The sequence below is a fragment of the Chiloscyllium punctatum genome, chromosome 6 (genome assembly GCF_047496795.1).
Source record: "Chiloscyllium punctatum isolate Juve2018m chromosome 6, sChiPun1.3, whole genome shotgun sequence".
In the NCBI taxonomy this organism is placed as follows: Eukaryota; Metazoa; Chordata; class Chondrichthyes; order Orectolobiformes; family Hemiscylliidae; genus Chiloscyllium; species Chiloscyllium punctatum.
The window spans coordinates 50,422,522-50,438,055 of NC_092744.1; the positions used below are offsets into that span (position 1 = coordinate 50,422,522).

Below are 15,534 nucleotides of genomic sequence, written 5' to 3' on the forward strand. Positions count from 1 at the left end.
TGGAGTTTGCACGTTCTCCCCATGTTTGCGAGGGTTTCCTCCCGGTGCTCTGGTTTCCTCCCACAATCCAAAGATGTGCAGATTAGGTGAATTGGCCATGCTAAATTGCCCATAGTGTTCTGGGATTTGTAGGTTATATGCATTAGTCAGAGGTAAATATAGGGTAGGGGAATGGGTCTGGATGGGTTACTCTTCAAAAGGTCAGTGTGGACTTGTTGGGCCAAAGGGCCTGTTTCCACACCAGGGATTCTAATTCCCTTCCAAACTCAGCCTGTACTACTGGGAGATCAAGGAGAGCAGATGCATAGGAACACCATCAATGACAAGTTCCTCTCCAAGACCCACCCCATACCTGGCTTGGGGCTACATTGCTGTTTCTGTCACTGAATCAACATATTTTTTAGCAGTTCGGTAGTTTTGACATATCCACCCTGGTAGACTACTATTTTGGGATGAGTAAGAAATGCCGGCCTTGCCACCAATATACACATCTCATGAAAGAATAAATGAAAAACTTAGTACGTAAGTTATATTGAGTTTTGTTTTGGAAGTGAAGCTTTTTATGTTGTTGCATGTGCCTTCCTACAAGAGAGAAAAGAATTAAATAAGTAACAGTATTGCAGCTATCGTTTTGCACTCTACAACTTCATATGAACCTGAGAGGGAGAGGATAGGAGAGATGGGGATCAGAAAAAGAGAGGCTGTATAAATAAAGACATAAAAAAGAGACTGGTTGGGGAGGGAGCATGAAGTGAGCAATTGTCTTTTTCAATGCTAACTTCAATTTTATATAAACGGTTGAATTTCAAAACCAGCTATTTAGCTCATTTCTGATTTGTTGACAGTTAAAAACGTTAAGTTATTTGAAGCTGAGAAACAGTTTCTAAAACTTAACAACTGTATGTAAATGTACAAAATAGAGAGGGCTAAACAGAACTTTGAGAGCATCTTTATAAAGAATGTACAAGAGAATAAGGGTAGAAGGGAATAGCAGTTTGAAGTTGAGGACTGACTTATTACTGGAGCAATGGAAATGGAATCAGGTTAAGACTAATTGAATATTAGTCAAGGTGGAAAAAGAGAAAGGATAAAGTTGAGTGATATGTTGATAATGTAAATCAAGGGGGGAGCTGTAGGTTTGGTAATGAAAATGAGCAAGATTAGAAGGAACAGGATAAGAGAAAGATTAATTGTTAATTTTTTAAAAGGTTAACCTCAGCGAAGCAAGTGGAAGCTGTGGAATAAAGGGAGAACTAGCCATTTGGATACAGAACTGGCTCAAAGGTAGAAGACAGAGGGTGGTGATGGAGGGTTGTTTTTCAGACTGGAGGCCTGTGACCAGTGGAGTGCCACAAGGATCGGTGCTGGGTCCTCTACTTTTTTGTCATTTACATAAGTGCAAGCATAAGAGGTACAGTTAGTAAGTTTGCAGATGACACCAAAATTGGAGGTGTAGTGGACAGCGAAGAGGGTTACCTCAGATTACAACAGGATCTTGACCAAATGGGCCAATGGGCTCAGAAATGACAGATGGAGTTTAATTCAGATAAATGCGAGGTGCTGCATTTTGGGAAAGCAAATCTTAGCAGGATTTATACACTTAATGGTAAGGTCTTAGGGAGTGTCGCTGAACAAAGAGACCTTGGAGTGCAGGTTCATAGCTCCTTGAAAGTGGAGTCGCAGGTAGATAGGATAGTGAAGGCGGCGATTGGTATGCTTTCCTTTATTGGTCAGAGTATTGAGTACAGGAGTTGGGAGGTCATGTTGCGGCTGTACAGGACACTATTGGAATATTGTGTGCAATTCTGGCCTCCTTCCTATCAGAAAGATGTTGTGAAACGTGAAAGGGTTCAGAAAAGATTTACAAGGATGTTTCCAGGGTTGTAGGATTTGAGCTACAGGGAGAGACTGAACAGGCTGGGGCTGTTTTCCTTGGAGCGTCGGAGGCTGAGGGGTGACCTTATAGAGGTTACAAAATTATGAGGGGCATGGATAGGATAAATAGACAAAGTCTTTTCCCTGGGATTGGGGAGTCCAGAACTAGAGGGCATAAGTTTAGGGTGAGAGGGGAAAGATATAAGAGAGACCTAAGGGGCAACATTTTCACACAGAGGGTGGTACGTGTATAGAATGAGCTGCCAGAGGATGTGGTGGAGGCTGGTACAATTGCAACATTTAAGAGGCATTTGGATGGGTATATGAATAGGAAGGTTTTGGAGGGATATTGGCCGGGTGCTGGCAGGTGGGACTAGATTGGGTTGGGATATCTGGTCGGCGTGGACAGGTTGGACCAAAGGGTCTGTTTCCATGCTGTACAGCTCTATGACTCTACCATTGAAACAAGGGGGTGTGGAGAGCTAGAAGGGAAGAATAGAAAGGGAGATCCTGAGACCCATGTTTTGTCCTGCAAATTGCAGATCCTCAATGAACTTAGCCAGCAACATTTTAGATTGAAGAGCAACAATATTAGCTCAAATGATCCTTGTTGTTATAACCAGACCCTGGGTAAGGTTCCTAAGTTTATTATGGGATGCCCAAATTGTTAGCCCAGTGGAAGTAAGGATGACTTTCAATATCTCATCATCTTATCTGCGCTGACACCAATTGTTACAGTTAACCTGAGAATGTAATTTTTTAAAAAAGTTTTGTGATTTACATATGAAAGAAGTGAAACAATCATGGTCATTCTAACAGATGAGAGACTTAACAAACAATCAAAGTATTTTTCAATGTAAAATTTCAGTTACATCGCACTAAACTTTTGCCATAAATTCTGCATCTTACAATTGTGCACTCAACAACCACCTGATGATGGAGCGAAGCTCCGAAAGCTCATGCTTCCAATTAAATCTGTTGGACTTTAATCTGCTGTTGTGTGATTTGTAACTATATAAATCATGGGAGTCTGCTGTTCTGTGATGTCGTTCTGTACTATTCTTAATTTGCAAATTCATAAGACCTGCCCCTCCCATCCCTTATATTAGGCAAGTGTTAGTGTTTGCAAATATATCATTAAGTGTTTTGGAAATGCAGAGTTTTTCTGTACTTTGCTTTCAGCACAGTTAATTTTATAAATGAGGGTTCCATTGGTCGGCCATTGTAGCTGGATGAGATGAAAGAGTATCCTCATCAAAAAAATTGCACAGTCCAGCTGATATGAGAAAGGGAAAGCATGGAGACCTAACACTGTATGTGACCAGTAACTATACTGATGAAAGCAAAATATTGCAGATGCTTGAAATCTGAGAATAAAAACAGAAAATGATGGAAACTTTACAGATCTGGTAACAGCATTTAGAGAGAAACCCACTTAATGTTAAGTCCAGAGATGTTTTCAAGGTTTCGGTGACTACCCATGTTTTTTTGTGCATGTAGAGGAAGACATTCCACCCCTAGATGTGCAACTTGTACGCAACAATAAACAGTACATTCTGCCCAGTTTACTACAACTAGGGCACAGTGTTGTTATCTCCCTTGTACCCAGAAAATAGGAAGTCAGGTCAGTTGACTGGGGATGAGACTTATTCTTGATCAGCTGACTTTGATTCCTGTGCTTATCTGAGCACAAATGCTATTGAATATTATTGCCATTAGAGATAGTAGAATAATTGACCTTCTGCAAAAGAGGCCTGTTTGTACAGGCCCAAATAGATTTATTGTCATCTGGTGTATATAGCATAATTTTGCTCAGATATCTAAAAGAAAAATAATGCATGAAAGTGGTATGTAGATCAGCAGGAAAATGAAGGTGTTAATCGAGAGAAAAGGCAGGCAACCCCACCATGTGCTAGAATCATGTGCCATCAAGTAATTATCGAGAAATTTAGCTGAATAATCTCTCCTTCCTACCAAAGCAAAGGTACATGCAGACAATCCACATGAATGTCCTGAAAATATACACTTTCTCTGGTAATGTACAAACATAATTAAAAAATTAAGGTCAGCAGCTAAGAAAACAAAACACATCAGCAAGCTATTTTGTCACTCTTAATTCCATACTTCAAAAAAATTATCAATTGTGAAACAATCACCACATCAATGCAAGGCTCTCTTCTTGACTTCTGTGATATTTTACTTATTCAAGTATTCCAACAACGTGATTTCCCTCTCGTGTCAGTTTGGGAATTGGAAGGTTGCTGAATGTCGACTGATGGTATTTGAGATACCAGTGCTAGGTCGCCCCCAAGGATCTGTGCCAATAGAATAGACTTCTCAATGTCGATGTTGGCCAGGACTTAGCTCAGCTGGCTGGCTGTAACCGAGAGGGCACTAGATATAAAACCAGCAGCAGAAACAGATTAGCTATCATCCTGAGAGATGATGTCAGCTGCCTTGTCCATGACATCTCTGACACTCCTAGTGGAGTGAGCCTCACTGTGCCCATTGCTGTATATAAGAACAGATTCACACATATAGTATGATACTTAAAGTTCTATTCTCACACCTCTTTGTACTTTGAAATATCGGTGGTCTGAAGTTCTATTGGTCCTGACAGAGTGGCCACTAGATATTCCATCACAGTGGTTCCCACTGCTGATCACTAGCTTCATCGATTACTTTATAATTTCATTCCATTTGTGTCATGCCAAAAGTTGGGACACAAAAGACAATGTGAAAATATACACTTCAGTGAACTTCATAATGTTTCAAAATATATTTTGCTTGTTATAAGTTTATTGAAAAAACTATTGGTTCTAAAATTTGCAGATGAGAAATTTGTTTCAAAATGTTTTGAGTGATTTCTAGATTTATTTCTAGACAGTTCAGAATTACTGGGTGATGCAGTTACAGAGTTTCTGTTTTAAGCGTGGACATAAGTATTTCATTAGAAATGAGTTGCAAAGTATTAATGTTTTGATCAAGTAGAACGGGAGAAAATGTTTTTACTCATAGGAGGATCAATAAACAATGAATTGATTTCAGGCACTAGCTTTGAGGTGCAAGGTGGGAATGGAGGAAGTTGTTTAGCATTGTTCTTATGACATGGCTGGTTAATTGTTATGATCTCAAATACATTGCCTAAAAAGATGGTGGAAGCAGATTCAACAGTAGCATTCAAAGGTAGATTGGATATTTGCCTGAACAAGAAAATGTTGCATTGTTTTGAAAAATGAATGGGGGTGGAGGCTAATAGGTTGGCACTTTCAAAGAGTTTTCTGCAATATTATTTTATGAAGTGTGCTGAAAATGGTGGCCAATGATATTGTCAACAGGAAGTGCTGTCTCAAGATATTTACTAACATATATGTATAAAAATTAATCAGACAAGAGACTTGCATTCCATTTTATTGGACATAATTCAAGTCTAGTTCTGACCCAATGCACTACCTATTCCTCTGCACCAGAACATGTGCATGCATTGAACATACTTTTATAAGCATAAATCACAGTACAGTATCTGCACCATGAAACCTATGGTTTTACATCGAATATTGAATTTTGTTTATGTTGAAAACTGTTCATTGTGTACCTAAGATTAAATTTATAGCAGGAATAATTTTAAAATATAATTAATTTTAAGCTGTAATTTCAGTAATAAAAGATATAATGTTCGGTAAGACTGTTAGACACTAAGTATGCAGAGTTCAAACAATTTAGGAAAGCACTTGCTTGAAATCAATTTACCTTCTATTAATAGGAAATGAATATTTGAAAAGTAACTCTGAGTAAGTTGTCAGTGATCTGAAATATTTTGATATCGTCTCTCTAACATGTCTTTCTTTGATGAGGGTCAGGGGGGGATTTGCCCTGGTGCAGGTGTTATCGAAAAACTACAGTACGCCAGTTACCTGAGTCAGCTAAAACGTATGAAGGAACAAGCACAAGTGATTAATCAAACTATTGCAGAACTAGCGACCATGCCCTATCTGCACGAAATGAGTCAACATGAAATTGAACTGGTAAAACAACTTTCTGTACATCTTCTGCTTTAAATGTTCACATATTAAAATGTTATTTCCAAATTCAGTATATTACTGTGCAAAGTAATGTTAAGTATTGCTTGGTAAAAATTTATCATAGCTTGGAGCATAAAACTGTAAATGACATAACCCTGTTTGATACTTGTTTTGATAGGGGAGGAATCTTTGGTGGCAACATTGCAGAACACTGTTATTTGCTTTGGTCACATAGGATAATGTTTGTGAACTTAGTTGGGTGTTCATATCACTGTAACACCATCCACATTCTCTGGGTAAAAAACTTCTCCTGAATTCTCTATTGGATTTAGTCGTGACTATCTATTTTTTAAGGCTTCAAGTTTTGATCTCATCCTTCGCCTTCCTAAGCATTAATTATACCACAAACTGGTTGTTTCTTTAGAAATTTTGAAATTATATTTCTGATCCCTAATTTCACTTTATTTATCTAAATGGTGAAAGTGATAGCACAGATCCTTGTGGAACACCACTTCCTGGTTATCATGTGCCATGTCATTTTATCCAACTGAGCACGAATTGATTCCTGTCGTACTAATTTCCATTGGAATATGTCAGAAGTATTTACGTTGTGATAATCGACGACCTGTTACACAGGATGACGACAATAGATATAATGCCAGATGCCAACTACTGTACGCATCTATGACAAATAATATGCATTCGTCTGTGATAGCAGAAGCACATCTAGGATGAAACTACATAGCAAATTGCAACAAATGGAACAAGACTAGATCCATTCTTATCATATTCCCACCAAGGCATTACCTTAATTTATAGAAATAATGTAAAAGATATTCATAAAGATATATTATCCAAAAAAGGGTTCTTATTACTTAAAGGAAAAAGATGAATGTTGTATAACTGTATAAGTTCCAGATCAGACGGACACTGTATATTTCTAACAGTTAGATGACATCATAATCTGTCTTTCCAGTGTAAAGATCTTCATCAAGAATCTTTCCATGTTCTTCAAGATGCTGCTTCTCACTAATCTAATGAATACCTCATTATGTAACACTTCTCACGATTTGCTTAACCTTGTCAGCATCACCTGTTGTGTGTTTCTTCGAGGAGAAAGTGAGGACTGCAGATGCTGGAGCTCAGAGCTGAAAATGTGTTGCTGGAAAAGCGCAGCAGGTCAGGCAGCATCCAAGGAGCAGGAGAATCGACGTTTCGGGCATGAGCCCTTCCTCTCCATTCCTGAAGAAGGGCTGATGCCCGAAACGTCGATTCTCCTGTTCCTTGGATGCTGCCTGACCTGCTGCGCTTTTCCAGCAACACATTTTCAGCTCTGCTGTGTATTTCTGGCTCATGTTCGAAAGGGATTGGAAGACAAGTCTTGAATAAGAGATTTTAATATCACTTTCTGACTTGTGCTCTCCCACTGACTTAAAATGGCCCCTCACGTGTATGCAATAAAAGCAGTCTCCCAGCAACTTTTGTAAGTCATGTACTGTACAGGAGCTTTTCTTTTTAGCTGCAGAAAACTCTGTAAATTAGAAGTGAGAGGTAGTGTATTCAAGAGGAAGTGATTTTTTAAACCATGTGCTAATTGATAATTATTGTCAACTGATCTCTCTGGCCTGAAACATTGACATTGAAGTTTTGTTCCTTTGGAAATTAATTAATTCTTTTTGGGAGATTTCTTATAAAAACAAGAGTTATTTTTCTGTCTATTTCATTTCTCTTTATGTCCCCCATTATCCTTAATCCTTCCCAATTTCTGTGTAATTGATTTCAATTTTCTCATTTTATATTTCCAGCTTTATTCTTCCTGGCCTACATTCTCCAGCTGTCAAATTCAATTACCTTTGAAAACCAGCATGGAGTTGTGATGCATGATTCATATGTGGCATTGGTTCTGGTATAGGCAGTAAGCAAATCTTGCTGCCTATATCAGAACCAATGCCTGTAATATTAAAGCAAGGACAGCAATTTTAACTGGGGAAACAGACAAAAATGAAAAAGGGCATTAAAGCAAAACGGTGTAAATCATGGCATTGTAAAATGTGGAGAACCTGTAGATTTCTGATGTTGCCAAGCAAGCTTGACTGTAATCACAAAGCGTTTTCACCATTTCTTTATTTTCACTGTGATTTTACTGTGTTCAGTTTTCAATGATCCCATGTTGCATCTGACCATTCTGTTTTCACTAATTGTGTAGCGTTTTATCTTCATTTTGAAATCCCTTGTAAGTTTTTTTTGTAACACCTTTTTTGTAGTCCACACGTTTTGCTGTTATTAGTTCCTCTCTTATCCACTGGGGTCTGTGCCATTTATTTTCAAATTCCATTTCAACAATGCCTTTTGCTTCCATAGTTCCAATTTTTATTTAACTTTGCTGCCTGGTAATTTAATGGTTTGCAGTCAGTGATATGTGCACTGTTGAGTAGCTACTTGTACAAAATTTTGAGAAACTAGAATGATAGTTCAAGCTTACCAGCACACTTAAATCAGTCTGCTGCTCTGGGGGGTGAACTTTTGTTTTGACCCAATGCTGTGTAACTCATATGAGTGATTTTAACATGGGTAAGATGCAATGTGGCATGTAATATATTTCTTAGATGTTCATAAGAGACTTGGTAAGATATTGCACTGGAGGTCTTCATGCAGAAAGTGGAGAAGACAAATGTCATCTATTTACAAGGGTCAAGGAATCCTTCCACACAAATGTTGTGAAGGCAATGTGATGTGGTAGCCATTGTGGTCAATGTCAGAAATCTAACCTCCAGGACCAGGACAAAGTTCTGCAAGGAGTTTCATGACCTGTCACAAGTGGTTAAGTACAAAGAATAGCTCTTCACTTACCATCTATCACCAACTGCATCATTAGCTTCACACACTGTTCAATTCATCATATCCCAATCGCTGAACTACCAATATTCCCTATCAATCATGAGTCACTCTTAACATTTATAACTTCACCTCACCTTCACCTGAGCACATCCACATCTCATCAGCACATCAACACATATTTCATCAAACTTGCCTCTAATTGCCATCTGACATGTTACCAGTAACAAGACTAACCAGCAGGTAACAGATTAGATTCCCTACATTAGATTAGATTCCCTACAGTGTGGAAACAGACCATTTGGCCCAATACGTCCATACCGACCCTTCAAAGAATAGCCCACCGGGACCCATTCCCCTACATTTACCCCTAACTAATGCACCTTACACTATGGGCAATTTAGCATAGCCAATTCAACTGATCTGCATATCTTTGGATTGTGGGAGGAAACCGGAGTACCCGGAGGAAACCCACGTAGACACAGGGAGAATGTGCAGACAGTGGCTCAAGGGTGGAATCACCCGGGTCGCTGGTGCTGTGAGGCAGCAGTGCTAACCACTGAGCCATCGTACAGATATGGCTGAATGCCCTCACCCTCTGTAGTTGATGGTGTATGCCTGTATTGCGTAGGCTATAACTAACACCGAGGTTAAAACATCCAAGATGATAGTAGTTGAAAAGTTAGGAGGGTGGCACTAGCATTTTCTGACCATTAACATTTAAAGAGAAATTCAAAGATCTAGTAATTGACTGAATTTATTCACACAGGTGCTGTGGTTTCAAACAATAAATTCTACCTGACAAGAAACAATACTAATCAAATAAGCACTGTTTATGTGAATTAGTATTTACACTGCACATCAAAAAGAATAAAAATCTCACATGTTTCGGGGAAAATTCTCTATTGGACCTCTCTTGTTCCTTATGACTTTCTTATTTACTTTGCTATTGAAGGTTATTTCATTTCTTGGCACTAAATCAATGTGCCACAGCTTTCAGAACTTCTTTATTTCAAACTTTACTTTAGTCATAGAAAATATCTCCACATAGCCACTAAAGCAGTTCATTTCTGTACAGTAGCATATGAAGAACCAAACAAACATTAGAGTTTGACTGTATCCAACAAACAATCCAAAGGCAATTCTTACTTGCACAAGACTATATTTACATACATTTGAGGCACCAGAAGGGTCCAATAACTGAACAGACTGAAAGAACTTAAACGGTGACCTTTCCCCACTTAGTGTTGACGGGAGCTGTTGCAAGCTTTTGTGGGTCCCTCAGCACATTGTCCTGGATCTTGAAATGTGCCAATCTGCAACATTCATTCAAGGTCAACTCTTTGCTCTGGAAAACTAGCAAGTTTTGGGCAGTCCACAAAGCATGTTTCACAGAGTTGGTGGTCCTCTAGGCAGTCCCCATTTGTCTCGGTATATGTCTCGGGGAACAGACAGCTGAGCACAGAATCCTGCCTCATGCAGCTACTCTGGACACACCTCTACAAAACCCACTGCCACTTTCTCCAAACTTTCTTTGCCAAGGCACATTCCAGCAGGAGATGTGTGACAATCTCTAGTCCCTATACCCCACAACCGCTTAGAGAGCAGCGCATAGAGTCCAGGCATACATGAAAGATCTCATAGGTAGTGCCCTTCTTGCCACCAACCAAACTATGTCTTGGTGCTTGTTGGTAAGTTCTGGTAATGAGGCATTGTACCAAATGACTTTGACAGTCTGCTCAGGGAACAACCCAAGAGGATTTACCTTCTTATTTTCCTGCAGGTTCTCGAGAATTCTATGTGCTGACCACTTCCTGATAGACTTGTGGTCAAAGGTATTTTTCTTTGCAAATTTCTCCATAAAAGTTAGGTGATATAGAATGGTCCAACTACTTGGAGTGTTCCATGGCAACAATGCCAGACCCGTCCTTTGTGACATTGGGAACAGGTAGAACCTCAACCTGCGGTGATACTTTGTGTCTGTGCACAGCTTCATGCATCCACATGCAAAGGCAACCATTAGGATGAGGGCAACACTGGGTACTTTCGGATAGATGGATGATTTTGGATCCCAGGATCTTAAAGTTGGAGGTACAAGTATTAAATTATGCACCAGTTGAATACTTATTCAGGAGTCAGACTATATATTTAATCACCAAATCTTTCATGAGTACCTATTAACTTAAGCAGAATGCTTCAGATTCTGTGAATAAATACTTTTGACAGGGTGGGGTGTAGGATAATTACCCAGAAGAATCCTTAAACTTTCAGGCTGTTCCGGCTGTTGTGATTGGAGATTCTGCAGGATCCACATGTGCATCTCCCATCTATGCTTCAGAAGGGATTATCTGGTAAAAGTAGTGCCAATATGTCCATTTAATATTATAAATTTCTGTTTAACAATTGTTTGTCTTAGAATCTCCTGTTGTGTCCTACTCTGTGCACATTGTTACCTTTTCTCCATTCCTACATCAATCCTGCGAGATTCTGGGGTGCAAATTAATTTTAATTATAAGAACTATGTCAGTTAGAATCACAGACTGAGTTTCAGAGAACCAATCAACTGTTTACTAGTTCTGATTATTACAAAAACAGAATCCAGGTAGAAATAACTTTTACATCCTAAGTACAAAAGAAATGATACTCAGTAAAAGCAGTGTGCACTGGTTTCTTGTTCTGATCTATTGATTGAAGTTCTCTGTCTTCCTGCATGTGCTCTGAACGACTAAAACAAAGGCCCTTTTGATCCCCAGTGCATCAACGGTGTTCTGAAATCTAATTGACTATTTAGTGCATGAACTGTTTGTGGTCAGTCTTAGATTGGATAAACAATAAATACCCAATTCCTGGTTGGATTCTTTCAAAGTAATTGTTAGGTTATTGATATCACTTCCAACCATTTCCTCATTCATTCTTTCACATGCTGAATCAATTTATAAGATCATCCATTTATAGCAACGTGTCCCTCTTAGTTTACTAATTCCATACAGCTGTACAAAAATGGCACCAGCAAACACACAGTGCTCATACTTGGAACATGTAATGTCACCTCCCAGTAAATAAGTTTCAGCCTAAATAGCCCTGTTGATAAATTTGGGACAGCATTCAGCTTTATCAATCTCCCTTAAATTACAAGACTCGCCTATGATTCCAACAATGACATTTGATACCCAAAGTTCAATATAGCTGTACAAACTAATAGACTTGTTACATACTTTTAAGTTACCATTTTAAAACATAGCTCTGTATTTGTGTAAAAGTTCTATCCACTTCTCATCCGAAAGCATTTTCATTTGCTAGCCAAAGTTTACATTAGTTTAAGCTTTGACATAGCAATAAAAGCACAGTGCTTACTTTTTATTTTAGAAACTTCCTTCCCAACAGAAATAGTTTAAAATTTAACCACATTTAAACAAAATGCAATTTTGTTCTTCCCTTAATCAAATATAAATGATTTATTTATCACAGGGCACCAATCTAGGTGCGCACACACACACACCCCATGCCCCCATTCCCAGCCTACATTCCCATTTTAAAGTCTCTGGAGTCCCAATTTGCCCAGGCTCCTAACCTTGTCTTCACACCTGTCTCACTTCCCATTGCTCATCTCCCTGGCTCCTGTTCCCACTGTCTGATCAATTGAGAGACTGTTCTATAGCTGCTCTTCTCCTGGCTTCCGTTCCAAACTCATAACTCAAGTGTTGGACTCTATCAAGTAGCAGAATGTGGTTGATGCTGGTAATCCTGGGATTTCAATTACTATCTGCACCAACCAACTTCATGCAATAGAAGGACCATGGTCAATTTTGAAGAACGGTACCACAGATAACTCAAACATTTTCTTTCCAGTTTTTTTGCATAATTCAATTATTGCACTTTTTTTGAATTACCCAGGAGCTTGGGAACCAATATTTCCCCAGTGCTTTCTTTATGGCAATAGCTGAGCCAGAATCAGTTTACCACTCAGAACCTTTCTCTCAAACAGTATAATTTGTTCTCATCCTTTGAAATTTGACAATTTTACATTTATCCTGCTGCCATGAAACATTTCATAACATGTTGGACTTAGATTGTAACTATCTTGTATTTTGTTTTACACTCTGTTTCAGCTGGAAGTGAACTCTGCAGTTCATGTATGATGAGTATTTCAATTTGTGTATGGATTGTCCCCAAGTGAGAAATAGCTGAAGGAATAACTGATTTTAACTGATTCCAATTTTTAAAAATTGTTTAATTGAAATAATTTGCAATAAAATATTCAGGAATAGAACTTTTAAGTGAGGACATGCTGCATATTGCCCATATTTGAATTGGCTGTACACTGAAAATATAAATCATATTATGAAAGTCTCTCATGTTCAATAGCCATTATTTGATGCAGCTGACATAGCGGACTAATACAAAACAAAGGCATTCAATCTGCTGCCAGGATTTCAGGTATTGACTGCCCTGATTTCTTGCATATGGTCACACACCAGCTGTCACTTGCAAGTAGATAAGTACGAGTTTATTTTTGCCCTGTATGATTTGTGAAATGAGACAAGGGATGTTGCTTTCAGATTTTGAATGATTACATTACATCTTATGAATGATCTATTCCAAAAAAATCCACAACCCCTTTTTCCTTGCTGGTCAGCAATAGGAATTTCATTGTTTATAATCTTTGAATTTGATATCTCCAATTATTGCATAATTGAAACTAGATAAGGCTTGCAATGGTTGGAAGTATTGAAGTATGTCAGATTCCAAACTACATATTATCATGTGAATTATAGGCAAATTCACAGACGATTTGCATCATAGGTATCTTGAAAGTTGCTATCAGTCATGACCATGTTTTAATGAGAAATTACTTCCTTTAACAGAATACAAAATAGCATTTAAAATGCTAATCATGTAATGCTGATTGTCTCAATGAAAGATTGGCTGTCTCATTATAAATAATCAAGTTGTTGAAGCATTATGGCTGTACTCCCTCAAAGTCAGTTGTGGGAAAATGGTTTATATCTTATTTAAATGCACCAGTGAACTGTGAGAAACATATCCCATGCAACGCGATGCTCGTTACTTTCTCATTACTAACAGTCGAGAAAAATACTACAGCTTAATCTAGAATGGCTGATCACACAATATTTTAGGATTTTTTGGTAGAACTTTAGGTTCAGTTATATTAACTTTCTTGTGGATACTCAACTGATCAGATTTTTGTTTACACCACAGCTGCATTCATTAATGACAGATGCTGTTGACACACTTGAAGGAAACAGGAATAATGGAGAATGTGTTTGGAACAAAGCTGAAAAGGTAACACTGTCAAGAAAATGGTTTATGCAATTGGAACTAAACCAATGGTTTGTGAAATATTTAGGTTTGAGTGAAGTGCTTTGCAAATAGTGCCTGCAATTTTTTTTTCCCCAGTTTTTGCATAATTCAATTATAGAGTCATAGAGATGTACAGCATGGAAACAGAGCCTTCGGTCTAACCCGTCCAGGCTGACCAGATATCCCAAACCAATCTAGTCCCACCTGCCAGCACCTGGCCCATATCCCTTCAAACACTTCCTATTCATATACCCATCCAAGTGCCTTTTAAATGTGACAATTGTCCCAGCTTCCACCACTTCCTCTGGCAGCTCATTCCATACACGTACCACCCTGTGCATGAAAAGTTGCTCCTTAGGTCTCTTTTATATTTTCCCCTCTCACCCTAAACCTATGCCCTCTAGTTCTAGACTCTCCCACCCCAGGGAAAAGTCTACCACTTCTCAGCCCATTGGCCCATCTGATCAAGATACTGTTGTAATCTGAGGTAACCTTCTTTGCTGTCCACTCCACCTCCAATTTTGGTGTCATCTGCAAACTTACTAACTATACCTCTTATGCTCACATCCAAATCACTTGTATAAATAACGAAAAGTAGTGGACCCAGCACCGATCCTTGTGGCACTCCACTGGTCAAAGGCCTCCAATCTGAAAAACAACCCTACACCATCACCCTCTGTCTTATACCTGTGAGCCAGTTCTGTATCCAAATGGCTAGTTCTCCCTGTATTCCATGAGATCTAACCTTGCTAATCAGACTCCCATGGGGAACCTTGTCGAACACCTTACTGAAGTCCATATGGATCACATCTACCGCTCTGCCCTCATCAGTCGTCTTTGGGGATACTGGCCGCCCCCTAGCAGAGCGCTTTAGGGAACATCTCTGGGACACCCGCACCAATCAACCACACCGCCCCGTGGCCCAACATTTCAACTCCCCCTCCCACTCTGCTGAGGACATGGAGGTCCTGGGCTTCCTTCACCACCGCTCCCTCACCACCAGACGCCTGGAGGAAGAACACCTCATCTTCCGCCCCTCATCTTCCGCCTCGGAACACATCAACCCCAGGGCGTCAATGTGGACTTCAACAGTTTCCTCATTTCCCCTTCCCCCGCCTCACCCTAGTTCCAAACTTCCAGCTCAGCACTGTCCCCATGACTTGTCCGGACTTGTCTTACCTGCTTATCTCCTTTTCCACTTATCCACTCCACCCTCTCCTCCCTGACCTATCACCTTCATCCCCTCCCCCACTCACCCATTGTACTCTATGCTACTTTCTCCCCACTCCCACCCCCATCCTCCTCTAGCTTATCTCTCCACGCTTCAGGCTCACTGCCTTTATTCCTGATGAAGGGCTTTTGCCCGAAACGTCGATTTCGCTGCTCCTTGGATGCTGCCTGAACTGCTGTGCTCTTCCAGCACCACTAATCCAAATATATGTACATCCTGTCCCTCAGGATTCCCTCCAACAACTTGCCC

The 15,534-nt window shown here is 39.4% G+C and overlaps 1 protein-coding gene across 1 annotated transcript in view; it reads left to right on the forward strand.

Annotated features, from left to right (window-relative positions):
* The window catches only part of LOC140478417 (spermatogenesis-associated protein 16-like), a 131,120-nt gene that overhangs the window by 112,771 nt on the left and 2,815 nt on the right, over positions 1 to 15,534 (forward strand). Inside the window, exons 9-10 of the mRNA XM_072571684.1 lie at positions 5,736 to 5,900; positions 13,953 to 14,036. Of these exons, the coding sequence (XP_072427785.1) occupies positions 5,736 to 5,900; positions 13,953 to 14,036 (249 nt within the window). The remainder of the gene's footprint in view (positions 1 to 5,735; positions 5,901 to 13,952; positions 14,037 to 15,534) is intronic.